This window comes from Cuculus canorus, chromosome W (assembly GCF_017976375.1).
Source record: "Cuculus canorus isolate bCucCan1 chromosome W, bCucCan1.pri, whole genome shotgun sequence".
Lineage (NCBI taxonomy): Eukaryota > Metazoa > Chordata > Aves > Cuculiformes > Cuculidae > Cuculus > Cuculus canorus.
Window position 1 is genome coordinate 19,158,616 of NC_071440.1, and position 18,577 is coordinate 19,177,192.

General features: G+C 43.0%; 1 protein-coding gene across 1 annotated transcript in view; it reads left to right on the forward strand.

Annotated features, from left to right (window-relative positions):
• LOC128850235 (transportin-1-like) overlaps positions 1-18,577 on the forward strand; it is a 52,478-nt gene that overhangs the window by 17,336 nt on the left and 16,565 nt on the right. Inside the window, exons 5-10 of the mRNA XM_054053228.1 lie at positions 450-531; positions 2,139-2,261; positions 8,611-8,729; positions 15,337-15,397; positions 16,074-16,242; positions 18,132-18,284. Coding sequence (XP_053909203.1) covers positions 450-531; positions 2,139-2,261; positions 8,611-8,729; positions 15,337-15,397; positions 16,074-16,242; positions 18,132-18,284 — 707 coding nt within the window. The remainder of the gene's footprint in view (positions 1-449; positions 532-2,138; positions 2,262-8,610; positions 8,730-15,336; positions 15,398-16,073; positions 16,243-18,131; positions 18,285-18,577) is intronic.

The following is an 18,577-nucleotide window of genomic DNA, read 5'->3' on the forward strand; positions in this document are numbered from 1 at the left end:
CTATATTGCTGATGTATATTGGTCTCATTAAATACTAAAAATATTGCAAAGGCAGTTGGATATTTAGCAACAAAGAAGAGGGTACTAGAATTTCACCATATTGACTTGTATAGAATTGTTAATATCAGAGAAGATCAGTAATCATACTGAAGAAGAATATCCTTACATACTGTTCAGAACAAATGTGCCAGACATAGTCATCCTGCTCTGTTTTTTATCTAATAAATAATTTAAAGTATTCAGTTAATATAGCGGAGTATAAAATGGTACTGAAAAATTTGGTTTAGTAATTTTTCTTGGTAACAATATCGATGTGCAGATTTGTTCCCTCTTGCTCCTAGAAGATTCTTGGACAATATGATTTGCTTCCTAATGTCTTTGATGCCTATGTACAGTGTAAAAAATGTTAAAGTCATGAAAGAATTATATAATAACTGTTTCATTTGTAGGTCTCATGCTGTTGCATGTGTCAATCAATTTATCATCAGCAGAACTCAAGCTCTTATGTTGCACATAGATTCTTTTATTGAGGTGAGTGTGCATTCTTGGTTGTGGAGGGTTAAGTCGAATTACACATGTGATTTCTCAAGAACTTTTAATAATGTTTTGCAACTACCATTACCCCAAAACTCCACATTGCTGGCTTCCCATTCTTAGCTTCAGTCCCTATGGATTGAAGTTCATTCTGTATGCTTATGCTCAGATTAGTCTAAGCACTCTCACAGCCCAAGAAATAGTATTTTGAAAAATGCTTCCCTTTCATAAATAGAGGAAACTCTTGTTGCATAAAAGTACTGTTTTACTACCAAGTGCAAAACACAGAGTGCAATCCGCATAAAAAGCTCAAACTCTCGAATGCTCTGTGAAATCAAGTTTTACTTAACTTATTACAACAAGAAAGGTAACAAATGATCAGTAGCGATTAACAACAAGTTAACGGCAACAGCTTTCAAGGCAATACATCTCATCATTGCTACAAGAGAATAAGTTTGATAATTAAGAAAGATACATCACCAACTGCCATATCATCATCATCCAGATCTGCAGTCACTGGGGAGCCCCTGTTGCAGTGAGGATTCAGAGAGCCTGTCTGGACAATTGGGGGTCCTATGCAGTGTGTCCACTTGTAGGTGAGGTCACCAAAGTCACTGCAAGAGGGTCCAGCTTTTATCGTTAAATAAACAACTTGCATCATTCTAAAAGCGTGGAGTTTCTGGTCCCAGTGGCTCATTGCCCCCCCCCTCTTGGAGCATGGCCAAGGCCCCATGAGAGGAGATAAGGAGGCAGCTGGATATCTCTTATCTTTAAACTAAAGGGGGCTGTTGAGGTGCAACAAGTCTGCACAGTTCCTCTCCTTTCACCCAGAGTTCATGCTCATGCTGATTGGTCATCCAGGGTGTTGATGTTCTTTTTCTCATCCTGTGTATGCTGGAGAAGCTACAATTAAGGTGGCACAGCCCAATTCTACTGATAATGCTGACCATGACACATTTTCTCATATTCTCTGCACCAAGAATAGCACAGCACAATTCTACTGATCATAGCAGTATGAGACGTTACAGACTGAACAGCACACACAGCAATACAATACAAATCATCCATGGGTCACCTATATTGTTATAAACTCGTTGATCAGGCCCTTGACACTTCAGGTACTGACAGCAGTCTGTCACTTATCTGTGATGGAGAGTTCAGTACAGGTATCATCATGTTGCTGAGTCTGGATGATGTCTCTCTCTGAATACTACTACTAAATGTGATTTAGAAGGATGATTTGTTTGTTTGTTTGTTTGTTTGTTTTTGCTTATCTAGAGTATTTGCTGTTATGTACTGAAGGAGTTTTCTAGCTTCAGAACTTCATTAATGCTTAGAGGAAAAAATAATTCAGGAAATAATGTTCATGTGTAATGTACACATGACCAAAACACTGGGTAACAATACACATTGAGAGTCTGAAGAGTTTATTTGCTAAACTGTATGTATTTATGAAATAATATGGTATTTATGGTATTCTGAGGTATGGAGTGGGAGAGTACAGAAGTACATGAATGCATACTTTAGTTTGCCAGTAATGTCAATTTAAATACAAGTTGAACTAGATGAATTGAGACTTTTCAACTGGTATTACATTCCAACAGAATCTTTTTGCGCTGGCTGGTGATGAGGAGCCTGAAGTACGCAAAAATGTTTGCCGTGCTTTGGTAATGTTGCTGGAAGTTCGAATGGATCGCCTGCTTCCTCATATGATTAGTATAGTTGAGGTGAGTCTCATTTCCCAAGTTGCATGCTGAAACATGTTTGAGATTGCAGAAATAATGTGAAATTAAAAGCATTCATCAGAACAGGTATGTTACTCTTGTGTTTACCTACTTTTCATTTTCCTTCAAGACTGAGGTTGCAAAAGTTTCTTTTTAGCTAATTGCTAACTTGACATTATATTTGACAGACAACACATGCTTCATTCTTCATTAAGTTAGTTGATCCTGAAATGACCAGGATCAGCTATACCACTGAGCAGCCAGGCGTTGCCTGACCACAAGTGAGAAGATCATGTTAATCTTAATTCTAGGGCTAGTTTACACATTGAAGCTGTCACCTTTTTTGTATCTTTTGACCACAACAAGGATAAGGAATGTTATCTTATAGAGCTGACCTACTAACTAAGCTGCCTGCCGTTGCATTCAGTTATAGAGGTTAATGTCATTTTGATAATTCCTTTATCATTCTAGAGTAGTGCAGGCTTGCCTACCAGAGGACTAATCAGCTGATTTTTGTCTGTTCAACTGAGTTGTAATTTCCACGGTTCTGGGCAACACTGGCAGTTTCTAGGTAGCCTTTACATACACTAATTGCTAGACTGGAAATATAGCTAAGATGTATATGTTTCTTACACAGATTTCATGTGAAACAAGTGCGTTATAACCCAGTGTCAAATTCCATAAGGGTTAGTTCCAGACAACATGAAGATGATGTTAAATTTTTTTTGCTTCTGGACAAAGGCATTAGAGAGGCATAAAATTGAGGTGACCCATGACAGCCTTGGCCTGCTGTCTATTCTTCCTATGCGTTGTTTGGAATTCCACAATACCAATCCTGGCAGACATGTTCTCATGCAACACGAGACAAGTAGGGATTGCTGGTACTTGAAGTGGCTTTTTTTCTTTTGTTTGAGTTTGGGGTTTTTTTTTTTGAGAGAGAGAGAATAAAGCTTTGGAGGTTACATTGTCAACAAGTAAACTTCTCTGGCTCTTCACTCTCTTCATTAGTAAGGAATTTCTGGACTTTGCAGGTAGAAATGATGTCACCAACCTGAAGAAGATCCAAGATTGTATTCACATTGTATCCGGTATTTTGTTGTTGGGAGAACTTTTACTAGGCTTCATATCTACAAAAGACAGCAATAGTGAATTTTTGTTCTATAACAAAATTTAGACTTTTTTTTTTTTTTCTCATCAGTATTGGGACTACTGTGTACTGTTACTGACTTCTCCAGTTCATATTTGTGTAAGCAAATGTAATATCCCAGAATTGACTATTGTTCAGCATTCAAATGAGTCTGGTTTTCCCCTTTGAAGCTTGAATACCCCCAAGCTGAGTGCTGCTGATGACAGCTGCTCTAACTGAAGGACATCTTAAAAAGAGAAAAACTTGTATCTACTTGATGGGGTTTTTTTATGTTTATGGAGAATAATTTTTAAAGTAGTTAAGAATATTAGAGAGTGCTTCGATACCCTAGAGCTCAGTTACGGTGAGGAAGGGACTGAGTGCCTGTGGGTTAAAATCAGAGGAGCCCACAAGAAGGCAGATATTGTGATGGGAGTCTGCTACAGACCACCCAGCCAAGAAGAAACAACTGATGAGCTCTTCTATAAACAGCTGGGGATACTCTCTAGATCTCTACCTCTTGTCCTCATGGGAGACTTCAACCTCCCTGATATCTGCTGGAAGTACAATACAGCAGAAAGGAAGCAGTCTAGGAGGTTCCTGGAGTGCGTGGAAGACAACTTCCTCACACAACTGGTGAGTGAGCCGATGAGGAAGGGTGCCCTCCTGGACCTGCTGTTTGTGAACAGAGAAGGCCTTGTGGGGGATGTGACGGTTGGAGGATGCCTGGGACAAAGCGATCATGAGATGATAGGGTTTTCAGTTCTGGGTGAGATGAAGAGGGGGATTAGCAAGACAGTCACATTAAACTTCCAGAGGGCAGACTTTGGACTGTTCAGAAGGCTGGTTGGCAAAGTCCCATGGGAGACGGTCCTTCAGGGCAAGGGAGCCCATGATGGCTGGGTGCTCTTCAAAGATGAAATCCTAGCAGCTCAGGAGCAAGCCATCCGCATGTTCCAGAAAAGGAGCCGTTGGGGGAAAAAAACAGCTTAGTTGAGTAGGGAGATCTTCAGAGGCGTCAAAAAGAAGAGGAATGTCAATGAGCTTTGGAAGAAGGGACAGATATCTTGGGTGGACTACAGGGAGGAAGTGAGATCGTGCAGGGAAAAAATCAGGAGGGCTAAGGCCCAACTGGAAATCAAACTGGCTAAGTCTGTGAAAGATAATAAAAAATCTTTCTACAAATACATCAACAAGAAAAGGAGGACTGGGGAGAATATTCAGTCTCTATTGGATGCAGAAGGAACAACAGTGACAGGGGATAAGGACAAGGCTGAGGTACATAATGCCTTCTTTGCCTCAGTCTTTAAGAGTAAGGGAAGTTGTTCCCCCTGTGTACAAACCCAGGAGTTAGAGGAGCAGAATGAGGCTCCCGTGATCCAAGAGGAGGTGGTTAGAGACTCGTTTGCCCAGCTAGACTCCCACAAGTCTATGGGGCCGGATGGGATCTACCCAAGAGCTGGCGGATGTTCTTTCCAAACCCCTTTCCATCATCTTCCAGCGGTCCTGGCTGACTGGGGAAGTTCCACTGGATTGGAGGCTGGCTGATGTTGTGCCCATCTACAAGAAGGGTTGCAGGGAGATCCGGGGAACTACAGGCCTGTCAGTCTGACCTCAGTGCCAGGGAAAGTCATGGAACAGGTGATCTTGAGTGCTATCATGAAGCACATGCAAGAGAACCGGGTGATCAGGCCCAGTCAACACAGGTTCATGAAAGGCAGGTCTTGCCAAACTAACCTGATCGCCTTCTATGACAAAGTGACTCAACTACTGGATGGGGGAAAGGCTGTGGATGTGGTCTTCCTGGACTCCAGTAAAGCCTTTGACACAGTTTCTCACAGCATTCTGCTTCAGAAACTGTCAGCCTCTGGCCTGGACAGGCGCACACTCTCCTGGGTGGAAAATTGGTTGGATGGCCGGGCCCAGAGAGTGGTGGTCAATGGAGTTAACTCCAGCTGGAGGCCAGTCACAAGTGGGGTTCCTCAGGGCTCGGTACTGGGTCCAGCTCTGTTCAATGTCTTTATCAATGACCTGGATGAAGGCATTGAGTGCACCCTCAGCAAGTTTGCAGGTGACACTAAGCTGGGTGGAAGCGTGGATCTGCTGGAGGGTAGGGAGGCTCTGCAAAGGGATCTGAACAGGCTGGACCGCTGGGCTGAGACCAGTGGCATGAGGTTTAACAAGGCCAAATGCCGGGTCCTGCACTTGGGGCACAACAACTCTATGGAGTGCTACAGACTAGAAGTCTGGCTGGAAAACTGCCTGGAGTAGAAGGACATGGGGGTGTTGGTTGACAGCTGACTGAACATGAGCCAGCAGTGGCCCAGGTGGCCAAGAAGGCCAATGGCATCTTGGCTTGTATCAGAAATGGTGTGACCAGCAGGTCCAGGGAGGTTATTCTCCCTCTGCACTCGGCACTGGTGGGACCGCACCTTGAGTCCTGTGTTCTCTTCTGGGCCCCTCACCACAAGAAGGATGTTGAGGCTCTGGAGCATGTCCAGAGAAGAGCAACGAAGCTGGTGAAGGGGCTGGAGAACAAGTCTTCTGAGGAGCGGCTGAGAGAGCTGTGGTTGTTTAGCCTGGAGAAGAGGAGGCTGAGGGGAGACCTTATTGCTCTCTACAACTACCTGAAAGCAGGTTGTGGAGAGGAGGGAGCTGGCCTCTTCTCCCAAGTGACAGGGGACAGGACAAGGGGCAATGGTCTGAAGCTCCACCAGGGGATGTTCAGGCTGGACATCAGGAAAAAATTTTTCACGGAAAGGGTCGTTGGGCACTGTCAGAGGCTGCCCAGGGAGGGGGTTGAGTCACCTTCCCTGGAGGTGTTTAAGGGATGGGTGGATGAGGTGCTTATAGGCATGGTTTAGGGAGTGTTAGGAATGGTTGGACTTGATGATCCAGTGGGTCCTTTCCAACCTAGTGATTCTATGATTCTTTGATTAATAAACCAGTAGTGGTCTTGGTGGTCTAAGGTGGTCTTGGCCAGCATTTTGCTTTTGGAAGCAGACGGATTTAGTATTAATTTTCTTGCCAAATTCTTGGAGCACACAGGAACGGTCATTTTTTTGAGTGTGTACTTCCAGGTGAGCAGAAGCAGATGTGTATTTTTTTGTGGTGTGGTGTGTTTTGGGTTGTGGATTTTTTTTGATTTTTCTTCCTTTTTATGATGACATGACAATGAGTTATGTCAGGAGTAGACTGACATAAATTTCAGTTGTTAGATTTTACTTGTATGTTCGTAGAGCATATTTAGTTCTTACTTTTAAGAAATTAAAGTTCTTACTTTTTATTATACAATGCATAATGAGATTACTTGTAATGAATGGTGTATTGATGTTATGGATTTATAACACAGAAACAGCTTGTTGCTGAAGTCGTAGGATTGTGTGCATCCTGTTGCTTTCATTAGTTAAAGATGTCTTACTGCCCAAAGGATGTGTTCTTAATACTTTGCTTTTCTTGATGGCTTGACATAAGACTAACAAAACTGTTTATGCAAACCAGTTCTGAATAATCTTCCTATGCTATTTTGTAATTTATTGTTGTATAGCAACTATTTCCATAGCCTAAAGTCAGTTGGACTTTATAGCTTATCATTAAAAGTACTTATTAAAATTTGGCATGATAATATTAAAATTTTAAAAAAAGTCTTCAAATGCACTTCCCACCCTTTCTTACTAGTATCATTGTTCTTACTATGGGGGCCTACAGGAAAGCTGGGGGGGGGCTCTTGCTCAAGGAGTGCAGGGATAGGACGAGGGGAATGATTTGAAGCTGCAAGAGGGGAGATTGAGATGTGATCTTAGGCAGAAATGTTTTGCTGTGAGGGTGGGGAGGCCCTGGCCCAGGTTGCCCAGAGCAGTGGTGGCTGCCCCATCCCTGGAGGTGTCCAAGGCCAGGTTGGATGGGGCTTGGAGCCCCTAATCCACTGGGAGGTGTCCCTGCCCATGGCAAGGGGTGGAACTGGATGGGCTTTGAGGTCCCTTCCAACCCAAACCATTCCAGGATTTCTGGGCTGTGTATATGGGTATCTTATACCACTGAGTACAGTAGCCTTTTCAATCTGTTGATCTCTAACTTAATGGAGCATCTACTATAATACATAATTAAAGAGGAAATGACAGTGTGAGGAGCACCTTCAAACAAAGATTACTTTTTGTCATTCTGTTTTTGTCTTTGTGACAAATAACTGGATACAATAAAGTACTGGATTTTCAAACCCTCTGGGGAAAAATGACGAATCACTTCAGGTGTATTAATGAAGCCTTGCTTGCAATGAGTAGGATGTTTTTTCAAATTTTCTAGGCTGTAATCTGTTGACAACTAAAAATAGAGTAGTATTTCTGTTACTGTGAGTTCTTAATCATAGTAGTGACCCTTTAAGAAACACTTATAATTTAGTGCAGTTCTGTAGGATGGGGTGTGTTCGTGGCATACCTGAAGTTCGTAAGGGTACTGCATTCTGCACTGCATTCTATTTAATTCTGAGAATAAAATGGTATTCTGGAGAAGAATTTCTTTTGCTCATTTCAAATCCATGTGTAATGTAGCTACATAGACTTCCATGAGACTTCTAAAAATAAATGGAATAACCAACTGTTTCAGAAAACAGCTGGCATGGAATAATGCAGAAATTACTATTTTGGAATTTGCAAGCATCTTTCCTAAGTTCTTTTGACAGTCATGTATAAGAAACTGATGTAGCCATGGTATACTTAGGCTTTCTGTTTATGCAGGTATCTGAGTATTTTTTGGCAAGTTTAAAGATTTGATACTTGAATCTCTGAATTACCATTCATGATAGAAAAAAGTGAGATTTTTTTTTTCCCTGTTACGGATTCTACTTAATTGCATCCTGTCAGGTAATCAAGGTAATCCTTTTATTCAAAAGGGCAAATGGGGTGGTGGTAAAATAATAATTTTAAAAAATGCTTTTGGGAAACTGCTGTTTATTGTCTTGAGTCTCTATTACCAAGAAACTATAGGCAATGTTCTCACTTAAGCAGTGAAGAAACTTAGAATCTGAATCATATAGCATTAACAAATGAGTCTTCATTTATTCTCACTGTAGCCTTAAGGAGTCTCATATCTGTTTCTTCCCCTCAAAGAAACAAAATTACTCTGGTAGTATAATCTTTTTTTTTGCAGACACACTTTGGGATATTGATAGCTTCTTCTGAGCACTTAAAATATTTATTTTCTACAAGTGTTTTTTTTTATATTGTATAGTACATGCTTCAAAGGACCCAGGACCAAGATGAAAATGTGGCATTGGAGGCTTGCGAGTTTTGGCTGACTTTGGCTGAACAGCCAATTTGTAAAGATGTATTATGTCGGCATCTTACTAAGTAAGTATTAAGAATTACAGCTCCTAATTATTTCGAAATAGTCATCTTTAAACTTCAGTTGACTTGTTTCTGGTTGCTTTTTAAAGAGACTGTATCTAGCTTGCTTTATGCTTAGAAGGAATTTCCTATAGCTAGTTCTTGTGCATTTTAAAAATGGCTGTAGCACAGAGATCACTGAAAAGACTTCTGAAGATTTTGGACTCGGCTCCAGAAGCAACCTAAACTGTGTCACTGGTGCTTTACCTCGAGCTTAACAGCCTGTTAAGCATGAGATGGATGCAAAGGTGTACTAATGTGCACTTTACCTTAAACAAACATCTACATGTGGCATTACCTGTAATATCTGGTGTACCACGAACACATTGTCTTGATAACTGTTAATTTGAGCATCTCTGTGCAATGCCTTGATGTGCATAGTCATGCCAAGGGTTTCTGCATCTTTATGAAGAAAGTAACAAAATGACAAGATCACTTAGATTTAGGAATCAATTTCATATCAATTGCCACTGCAGTTTAAACTTGAAGAAAGCATGTATAATGTGTTTCTCCATACTTCTTCAGACTGACAGTAGTATTTTAAGTTTATAAAAATATTTTAGTAAGTTTCAAACAGTTATAGTAAGCCTTAAAACAGATCCTTGTTTGAATGGTAATGAATATATACGTTTTATTTGTTTTTTTTTTTATCAGGCTAGGGTTTTTATTTGGGGTTTTTTGTTATTGTTGTTGGGGTGGGGGTGGCTTTACAACCAAAATTATGAACCAGATAACTGAAAACCAGCTTGCTTTATTTGTGTGTTATAATCATAGAGTATCTTGAGTTGGAAGGGACACATAAGGATCATCAAGTCCAGCTCCCTGCTCCTTGCAGGGCTACCTAACACTAAATCATAAGACCAAGAGCATCATCCAGACTCTTCTTGAACTCTGACAAGTTTGTGCTGTGACCACTTCCCTGGGGAGCCTGTTCCGGTGACTGACCACCCTCTTGCTGAAGAACCTTTTACAAATGGACAGTCTGCACTTCCCCTGACAAAGCTCCATACCATTTCCTTGTGTTCTGTTGCTGGTAACCAGAGAGAGGAGATCAGCACTTCCCCCTCCGCTGCCCCCCTTGAGGAAGGTGTAGACTGCCATGAGGTCACTCCTCAGCCTTCTCTAAGCTGAACAAGCTAAGTGACCTCAGCCGCTCCTCCTAAGTCTTGCCCTCAATGCCTTTCACCATCTTGGTCACCCTCCTCTGGACACGCTCACATAGTTTGTTGTCCTTCTTCTATTGAAGTGCCAAAAACTGCACATTTCATAGAATCATAGAATCATTAGGTTGGAAAAGACCTTAGACATCGTCAACTCCAACTGTACCTGTCTACTACTAAATCATGTCCCCAAGCACCTCATCTACCTGCCTCAGGTCCCTCTTCTCAAGGCTAAACAACCCCAGTTCCCTCAGCTGCTCCTCATAAGACTTGTTCTCCAGCCCCTTGACAACTTTTGTTGCTCTTCTCTGGATGTGCTCCAGGACCTCAATGTCTTTCTTGTAGCGAGGGGGCCAAAACGAAATCTAGGATTCGAGGTGTGGCCTCATCAGTGTTGAGTACAGGGGGAGAATCACTTCCCTGGTCCTGCTGGCCACACTGTTTCTGATCCAAGCCAAGATGCTGTTGGCCTTCTTGGCCACCTGGGCCACTGCTGGCTCATGTTCAGTCGGCTATCGACCAACACCCCCAGGCAGCTTTCCAGCCCCTCTTCCCTAAGCCCGGAGCTGCACGGGGTTGTTGTGGCCCAAGTGCAGGACTCAGCACTTGGCCTTGTTAAATCTCATCCTATTGGCTTCAGCCCATTGATCCAACCTGTCCAGATCCCTCTGCAGAGCTTCGCTACCCTCAAGCAGTTCAACACTTCTGCCCAGTTTAGTGTCATCTGCAAACTCACTGAGGGAGCACTCGATACCCTCATCCAGGCCACTGATAAAGCTGTTAAACAGAACTGGCCCCAGCACTGAGCCCCGGGGACACCACTTGTGACCAGCCACCAACTGGATTGAACTCCATTCCCCACCACTCTCTGGGCCCGGCCATCCAGCCATGTTTTCACCCAGCAGACGTTAGGCCTGTCCAGGCCAGTGGCAGCCAGTTTCTCAAGCAGAATGCTGTGGGAAACTGTGTCAAAGGCTTCACTGAAGCAGGTCACCACGTCACAGAAGGTGATCAGGTTAGTTTGGCAGGACCTGCCTTTCCTAAACCCATGCTGAGTGGGCCTGATCCCGTGGTTGTCCTGTGTATGCTGTGTGATGACGCTCAAGATGACCTGCTCCATGCCCTTCCCTGGCACTGAGGTCAGACTGACAGGCCTGGAGTTCCCTGGATCCGCAGGTCTCTAGCCATTTCCTCTTGGATCAAGGGAGCTTTGTTCTGCTTTTCGTCCCTGTCTACTGGCTTGTGAGGTTGAGTACCCAGCCTTTCTTGTAAATGAGTGTAGCATCTGCCAACCTGCAGTCCAATGGAACTTCCCCGGTCATCCAGGACTGCTCGGATATGATGGAAAGGGGTTTGGTGAGCACCTCTGCCAGCTCCTTCACTACCCTTGGGTGAATCCCATCCAGCCCCATAGACTTATGTATATCTGATTTGCCTAGCAGGTCTCTACCCATTTCCTCTTGGATCAAGGAAGCTTTGTTCTGCTTTTCCTCCCTGTCTACTGGCTTGTGAGGTTGAGTACGCAGGGAACATCTGACCTTACTATTAAAGACTGAGGCAAAGAAGGCATGAAGCACCTCAGCCTTATCCTCAGCCTTTGTCACTATTGTTCCCCCTGCATCCAGTAGAGGATGGAGATTCTCCTTGGCCTCCTTTTGTTGTAGATATGTTTGTAGAAGGCTTTTTTCTTATCTTTCACAGAATGTGCCAATCTAAGTTCTAATTGGTCTTTAGCCCTTCTGATTTTATATCTACAGGATCTCACTTCATCTTTGCAGTTCTCATGAGTTGCCTGCCCCTTCTTCTGAATTTCATATATTTTCCTCTTTTTCTTGATTTCAACCCAGAGCTCTTTACTCAGCCAGGCTGGTTCTCTGACCCCCCTCCTTACTTCTTGAACTGAGAATTCTATCGTCTTGCGATCACTGTGCCCCCAGGTGTCCTCCAACCGTCACATCTCTCACAAGGCCTTCTCTGCTCACAAACCGCAGATCTAGCGGGACACCTTCCCTAGTTGGCTCGTGCACCAATTGTGTTAGGAAGTTGTCTTCTGCCCAGAAACCTCCTAGTCTGTTTCCTCTCTGCTGTATTATACTTTTAGCAGATATCTGGTAAGTTGAAGTCTCCCACAAGGACAAGGGTTAGCGATCGTGAGACTTCTCCCAGTTGCTTATAGAATAACTCGTCAGCCTCCTCGTCCTGGCTGGGTGGTCTATAGCAGACTCCCACCACAATATCTGCCTTATTAGGTGCACCTCTGATTTTCACCCATAGTCATTCAACCCTATCATCACCGTCAATGAGTTCGAAGCTGCCGAAACTCTCTCTAACATAGAGGGCTACCCCACCACCTCTCCTTCCTAGCCTATCCCTCCTGAAGAGTTTGTAGCCATCCATAGCAGCACTCCAGTTATGCGAGTCATCCCACCACGTTTCGTGAGAGCAATAATATCATAGTCCTCCTGTCTTACAATAACTTCTAGCTCCTCTTGTTTGTTGCCCATGCTGCGTGCATTGGTGTAGATGCACTTCAGTTGGGCTGTTGATCCCGCTACACTCCTGAGGGGAACAGTCTTAATTCCTAAGCAACTACTCACTGAATTATCTAACCCTTCTGTGGTGCCATTTGAAGTGCTACTCCCCACTTCCTGTGAGGTGGCAGACCAAAGGTCCTTGCCAGCACCCCGTCCCTCAGACACTGGAGTGACATTCCCATGCTTTTCTCGATCAAGCCTGGTTTTGTCCCCCTCCCTTTTCACGTCTAGTTTAAAGCTCTATTAATGAGCCCTGATAGCTTCTTGGCGAGTACCCTTTTGCCCCTAGGAGACAGGTGTACCCCATCCTTGGTTAGCAAGCCTGGTGATTTGCCTGTCAACCCATGATCAAAGAACCCAATGTTTTGCTCCTCACACCAGGTTCGGAACCAGTTATTTATTTCCCAGCACTTCCTATTCTTTCCCTCGTCATTGTCAGTAGGAGGAATGACAGAGGAGAAAACTTCTGTCCCCGAACACTTCATCATACTTCCCAAGGCCCTGAAATCCCTTTTAATTACTCTCAAATTTTCTGTTGAGATTTCATTGCCGCCTAACTGGAAGATCAGCAGTGAATAATAATCCGTGGGCCTGACCAGAGTTGGTAGTTTTCTCTCTACATCTCTAACTGAGGCCCCAGGGAGGTAGCAAACTTCCTTGTGTAATGGGTCTGGTCTGAAGACTAGTCCTTCTGTTCCCTTTAGAAGGGAGTCCCCTAGGATGATAACTCGCCTCTGCTTCTTATCAGAGGCCATTTTAATCGAAGGCTTGTTGCGTCTTAACCTAGGGAATATTTCTAGGCTGTGGGAGCCACCATCCTCGTTGAGGTTTGGTTCCACTGGCAGACCTTCATATCTATTGCGCAGAGGAACCTGGGAGGCTAAGGCTGGCACAGGGCAGACACACCTGTGCGCTGGGCAAGAACATGCTGCCACTCCCTCCATCTCCTGAATTTCTCTCCTTGGCTGGATGCAGAGAGGATGGGGCATCCTCTGTCATACAGCCCTCCTGTTGGGTCTGAGACATGGAGCATAGGGTGTTGTTCCAGTGGTCAGTCTCCCCATCTATCACTCTCTGATGGTCCTCAGCCTGCTCACCTCCTCCCTGAGCTCTGTCACCAGCTGAAGGAGTTCCTCCACCCGAGTGCAACTCCCACAGGTGAATTCCTCACTAGTGTCTGATACTGAAGCAGGAGGGGGGCACGCCCTGCAGCCCGGCACCTGGGTGGCAGCATGCACCCACTGGGTCTCTGTCTGGGAGGCTGCATTGGTCACGGCTGGTACGGAGCTTGGAGCAGCCCTGATTTTCTGCCGAGTGGCCAGCATGGTTCTCTGTTCCTCCTGGCTGAGCTCGAGTGCCCTCCCTGCTCGCCCTGCCTGCGCAAACTACCACACAAACTGCCGCGCCACACTTCTCTGCCGTGCCACATACCTGGTTGCCTGCTCCTGTTTGCAGTGCTCTGGTCACTCCAGTTTGTACATATACCCAGGATTACTCCATCCCAGGTGGAGAATCTGGCACTTGCTCTTGTTGAATTTCATACGGTTGGTGATTGTCCAGCTCTCTGGTCTATCCATATCTCTCTGTACAGCCTCTCTACCCTTAAGGGAGTCCACAACTCCTCCTAGTTTAGTATCATCAGCAAACTTACTTAATGTACATTCCACTCCTGCATCCAGATCATTTATAGAAGCATTAAAGAGCATTTACCCTACAACTTAGCCCTGGGGAACCCCACTAGTGACTGGCCACCAGCCTGATGGAACCCCTTTTACTATAACCCATCAGCCAGTTGCTCACCCAATGTATTATGGTCTTGTCTAGCTGTGTGCTGGACAGTCTATCCAGAAGGATACTGTGAGAGACAGTATGGAAAGCTTTGCTAAAATCAAAAACCTCCATATCTTCTGGCTTCCCTTGGTCAACTAGATGGGTGACCTTGTGATAAAAGGAAATTAAGTTGGTTAAGCAGGGCTGCTCTCAAGCGCGATGGGGGATGACATGCTTGAGAGCAGCCCTGCAGAGAAGGACTTGGGGTGCTGGTTGATGAGAAGCTCGACATGAGCCGGCAGTGTGTGCCCACGCTCCAGAAGGCCAACTGTATCCTGGGCTGCATCAAAAGAAGCGTGGCCAGCAGGGCGAGGGAGGGGACTCTGCCCCTCTATTCCTGTCTTGTGAGACCTCACCTGGAAGACTGTGTCCAGTTCTGGAATCCTCAACATAAGAAGGATATGGAGCTGTTGGAATGGGTCCAGAGGAGGGCTACAAAGATGATCAGAGGGCTGGAGCACCTTCCCTACGAGGACAGGCTGAGAGAGTTGGGCTTGTTCAACCAGGAGAAGAGAAGGCTCCGAGGAGATCTTATAGCGACCTTCCAGTACCTGAAGGGGCCTACAGGAAAGCTGGAGAGGGGCTATCCATAAAGGCTTGTGGGGATAGGACCAGGGGGAATGGATATAAACTGGAGAGGGGCAGATTTAGACTAGACATTAGGAAGAATTTCTTCACTATGAGAGTGGTGAGACACTGGCCCAGGTTGCCCAGGGAGGTTGTGGATGCCCCGTCCCAGGAGGTGTTCAAGGCCAGATTGGATGGGCCTTAGGCAGCCTGCTTTAGTGGGATGTCCCTGCCCATGGCAGGGTGGTTGGAACTACATGATCTTTAATGTCCCTTCCAACCCAAACTATTCTATGATTCTATGACTTTCACCTTGTGAACCCATGCTGGCTTGGACCAATGACTGCGTTGTCTCTCAAGGGTTTTTCAGTAACTCCCTGAATGAACTTCTCCATAATTTTACCAGGCACTGGAGTGAGACTGACAGTCCTGTAATCACCAGGGTCTTCCTTCTTGACATGTATCAATATTTTTTTGTAGACTGATACCTGTGCTGGTAAATGGTATGAAATATTCAGAGATCGATATTATTCTGTTGAAGGTAAGCATTGATTTTTTTTATACTCAGTAACAATATCTGGTTAGCTTCTGACTTGTAAATCAAAATGATTGAGCTGGTAGGCCAGATCTGGTATGCCATCTGTCTAATGGCGATTTAGCTTTATGGGGCAAGATGTGCTCTTCCAAAAACTAAATGTGACTGCTGCCTTGTTTGTCTGAAAGTAATCTGTGGCCTTTCCCGCTTTGCCTCTGTCCCCTTCCACCCAATTTTGGCAGAGATAGGATACTTTTACCCATTAATTACTACAGCAATGCAGCTTACAAAAATGTTCAGAATTAATTCTCTAGCTCTTCTAGCTTGAACTACACAGCTTTTTTTATCACAACGTTTTAGTATTTGTCTGTGTACTAGAATTTCTGTATCACTTCTTCCTTCTATTAATAATTCATTCTCATCAAGAGTAATTTCTTAACAGGAAGGGCACTTTGTGCTTTTGTGTGAGCTTACCACTCTTGCTTCTATTTTCCTGTCATTTTTCTGGTAAATACTATAGCAGAATGCAGGAACAATTGCATTTTTAGTTAGCTGGGCAGCAGAAGTGGGATGTGAATTTTTCATATGCTTGCCAATTTAGTTCAGGATTTTATACTATGTTCTTAACTTCCTTGAGCAATATAGTTGCACTAGTTTATCTGATAAAACATTTTGATGACAGGGGGATGTTGAAGAAGATGAAGCTATTCCAGATAGCGAACAGGACATAAGACCTCGTTTTCATCGTTCACGGACGGTAGCTCAGCAGCATGAAGAAGATGATATTGTAGATGATGATGATGATGATGATCTTGATGATGATGATGATACTATTTCTGACTGGAATTTAAGTATGTCAAAGTAATATGTAAAATGTTTTAAAATACAGCTACTTGCATAATACAAGAACCACAGTGAAAAGAAGAGTTTGTGTATAGGAATACTAAGGCTTTTCTTTCGGAAAAAGAACTATCTGCTGATATAATTGGTAGTTGGGGTCAGAGGGGGAGTCTTTCAGGTAATGTTATGACTATGTAACTATAGACAAAAACTAGCCACCTGTAAGCTTATTTCTTATTTTGCATATGGTCAGTAGAGCCGCAAACATCTACTGGATGTAATTAAAAAGAGATTTTGACTTTTAATTCTACAAGATAATACAAATCATTAATTACCTGGGGGGTTTATTATAATTATTATTTTTATTTTAGAAGAAAATAAGCACAGATATGCTATCTCTTGTAAAGTATTTTTTTATAGTTTTAAATTCATAGTGCTGGTCTTGTACTTGTTGTGTGTAGAGATGGCAGAATTAAATACACATTTTCTGAAAAATATGTATGAAAAGACAGAGGGGGCCCTACGTTCCACAGTTTTTGGTTAAGATGCTGAGGAAGCTAAAGCTGACTAGGAAAGAGAGAGAACAGAACAGTTAAGAAATCCATTTTTCTTTATGTCATCTGAATTTGGGAGAATTTGGATTATCTGAAATTTAGAATTCTGTGCCCTGTTTCTTATCCAGTGTTCTATATTTAACTTCCAATTTGAACAAAGAAGAAACATCAGCAGTCTGACAATTAGCAGCACTGCTTATTAATGAGACCTGGTAACTAAATTATGGGAGCCTGCCTTTTTTTCCTCTAGTAGAAAGCTGAAACAGTCTTAGCAGAAAGCAGCAGGTACTGGTCTTGGAGAGTCTGTGCTCTTTATTATTGCTTTGCATTGGAGATCTGCTCTGAGTTGGGGGCTCATGTTTTGTTTTATTCAAACCTGTTGGACATTATCTAGGAGCAGAGCAGAAAAAGTTTTGTATTTCTCATCTATGCTAGTAGTTGCTACCTCACAGCTGAAAATGTCTGTGTCCTGTTTGGGCCTGCTAGCAGTTTAGGTCCAGTTTAGGATTTTTGCATGTTACACTTGCTATATATATTTTTTTTCTGATTAGTTGTCTTTTGTATATACTTTTGTTCCAGTTAGATAATTTCTGACAGATTAAGAAGGAACTGAGATCATAATAAGAAAAAAAAAAAAAGCGCAGTACAAATTCTGTAATACAAGCATTCTTTATAAAGCCATCTTAGCATTACTTTTCTAGACGTGACAACACCACAGCAGAAAATCAGAGTAAGGATTTCTGAATCATGCTTTGAAGTTGTTCTTTTATGAGCTTTTGTGTGCTAAAAATATGAGATTAAAAACTTTCAAATTTTGTGGTGATGTTCTTTGTATTGGTGTATCACTGAATTGGGACTAAGATATAAAAGCTCAGAGCAAAGACCAGCAAATTTATTTATGTGTCTGGAGGTTGATTATTTTGCTTTTTTGCTTTGAGACATGGATCATGTTTGAACATTTCCTTTTTAATCATTTGCTAATATTTTTAGGCTATTTCTCCTTAGTTTCTCCAGTATGTTATGCTCATGTCACAGACCTTCCCTCTTGTGTAGTGTTATACCATCCTGAAATTATGTAGTACATATAATGTTGCAATATAGTGGTGTGGTTCCTGTCAGTGGATGCTTAAATATCCGCAGTGTATAAGTCCTTTTAGTGCCACAAAATTTGCTTTCTAAGAGCTATGGCTTTGTACCAGAGCACAGTGGAGACCTGTGTATTGTGATAAAATGGAAGTGTCTTTCCTCCTAATGCCCTGGCAGCTCAAAGTAAAAATGGAGATTGTACTGTTTAACTATAACTGCTTGTATAATAAGCAGTGATTAACACTCTTAATTCCCCTCAGGGAAATGTTCTGCTGCTGCTCTAGATGTCCTGGCTAATGTATTTCGTGATGAACTTCTGCCACACATCTTGCCCCTTTTGAAGGAATTACTCTTCCATCATGAATGGGTAGTTAAAGAATCTGGTATCCTTGTTCTTGGAGCAATTGCTGAAGGTAAGGCAACAGTGCATATCAGGTTGCTGAATATTTTATTGGTTCTAAAGCAGCTCTGTGATTTCTTCTAGGTGAATTTACTTGTGCAGCCAAGTATACATCCTTAGCTGATTTGGTTTTAGCGATTAATCTGTACATCTACTATTTGGTGACTGCAGTTATTCATTTAATTTTTCATTTTCAAATCTATGCATGCTCTGGAGACTAAATAACTTGGGGAGGAATAAAAGAAATTATCCTTTTTAACTCTGCAGCATATATTTATAGGTCTGTCAATAAGTACTACCTGGATT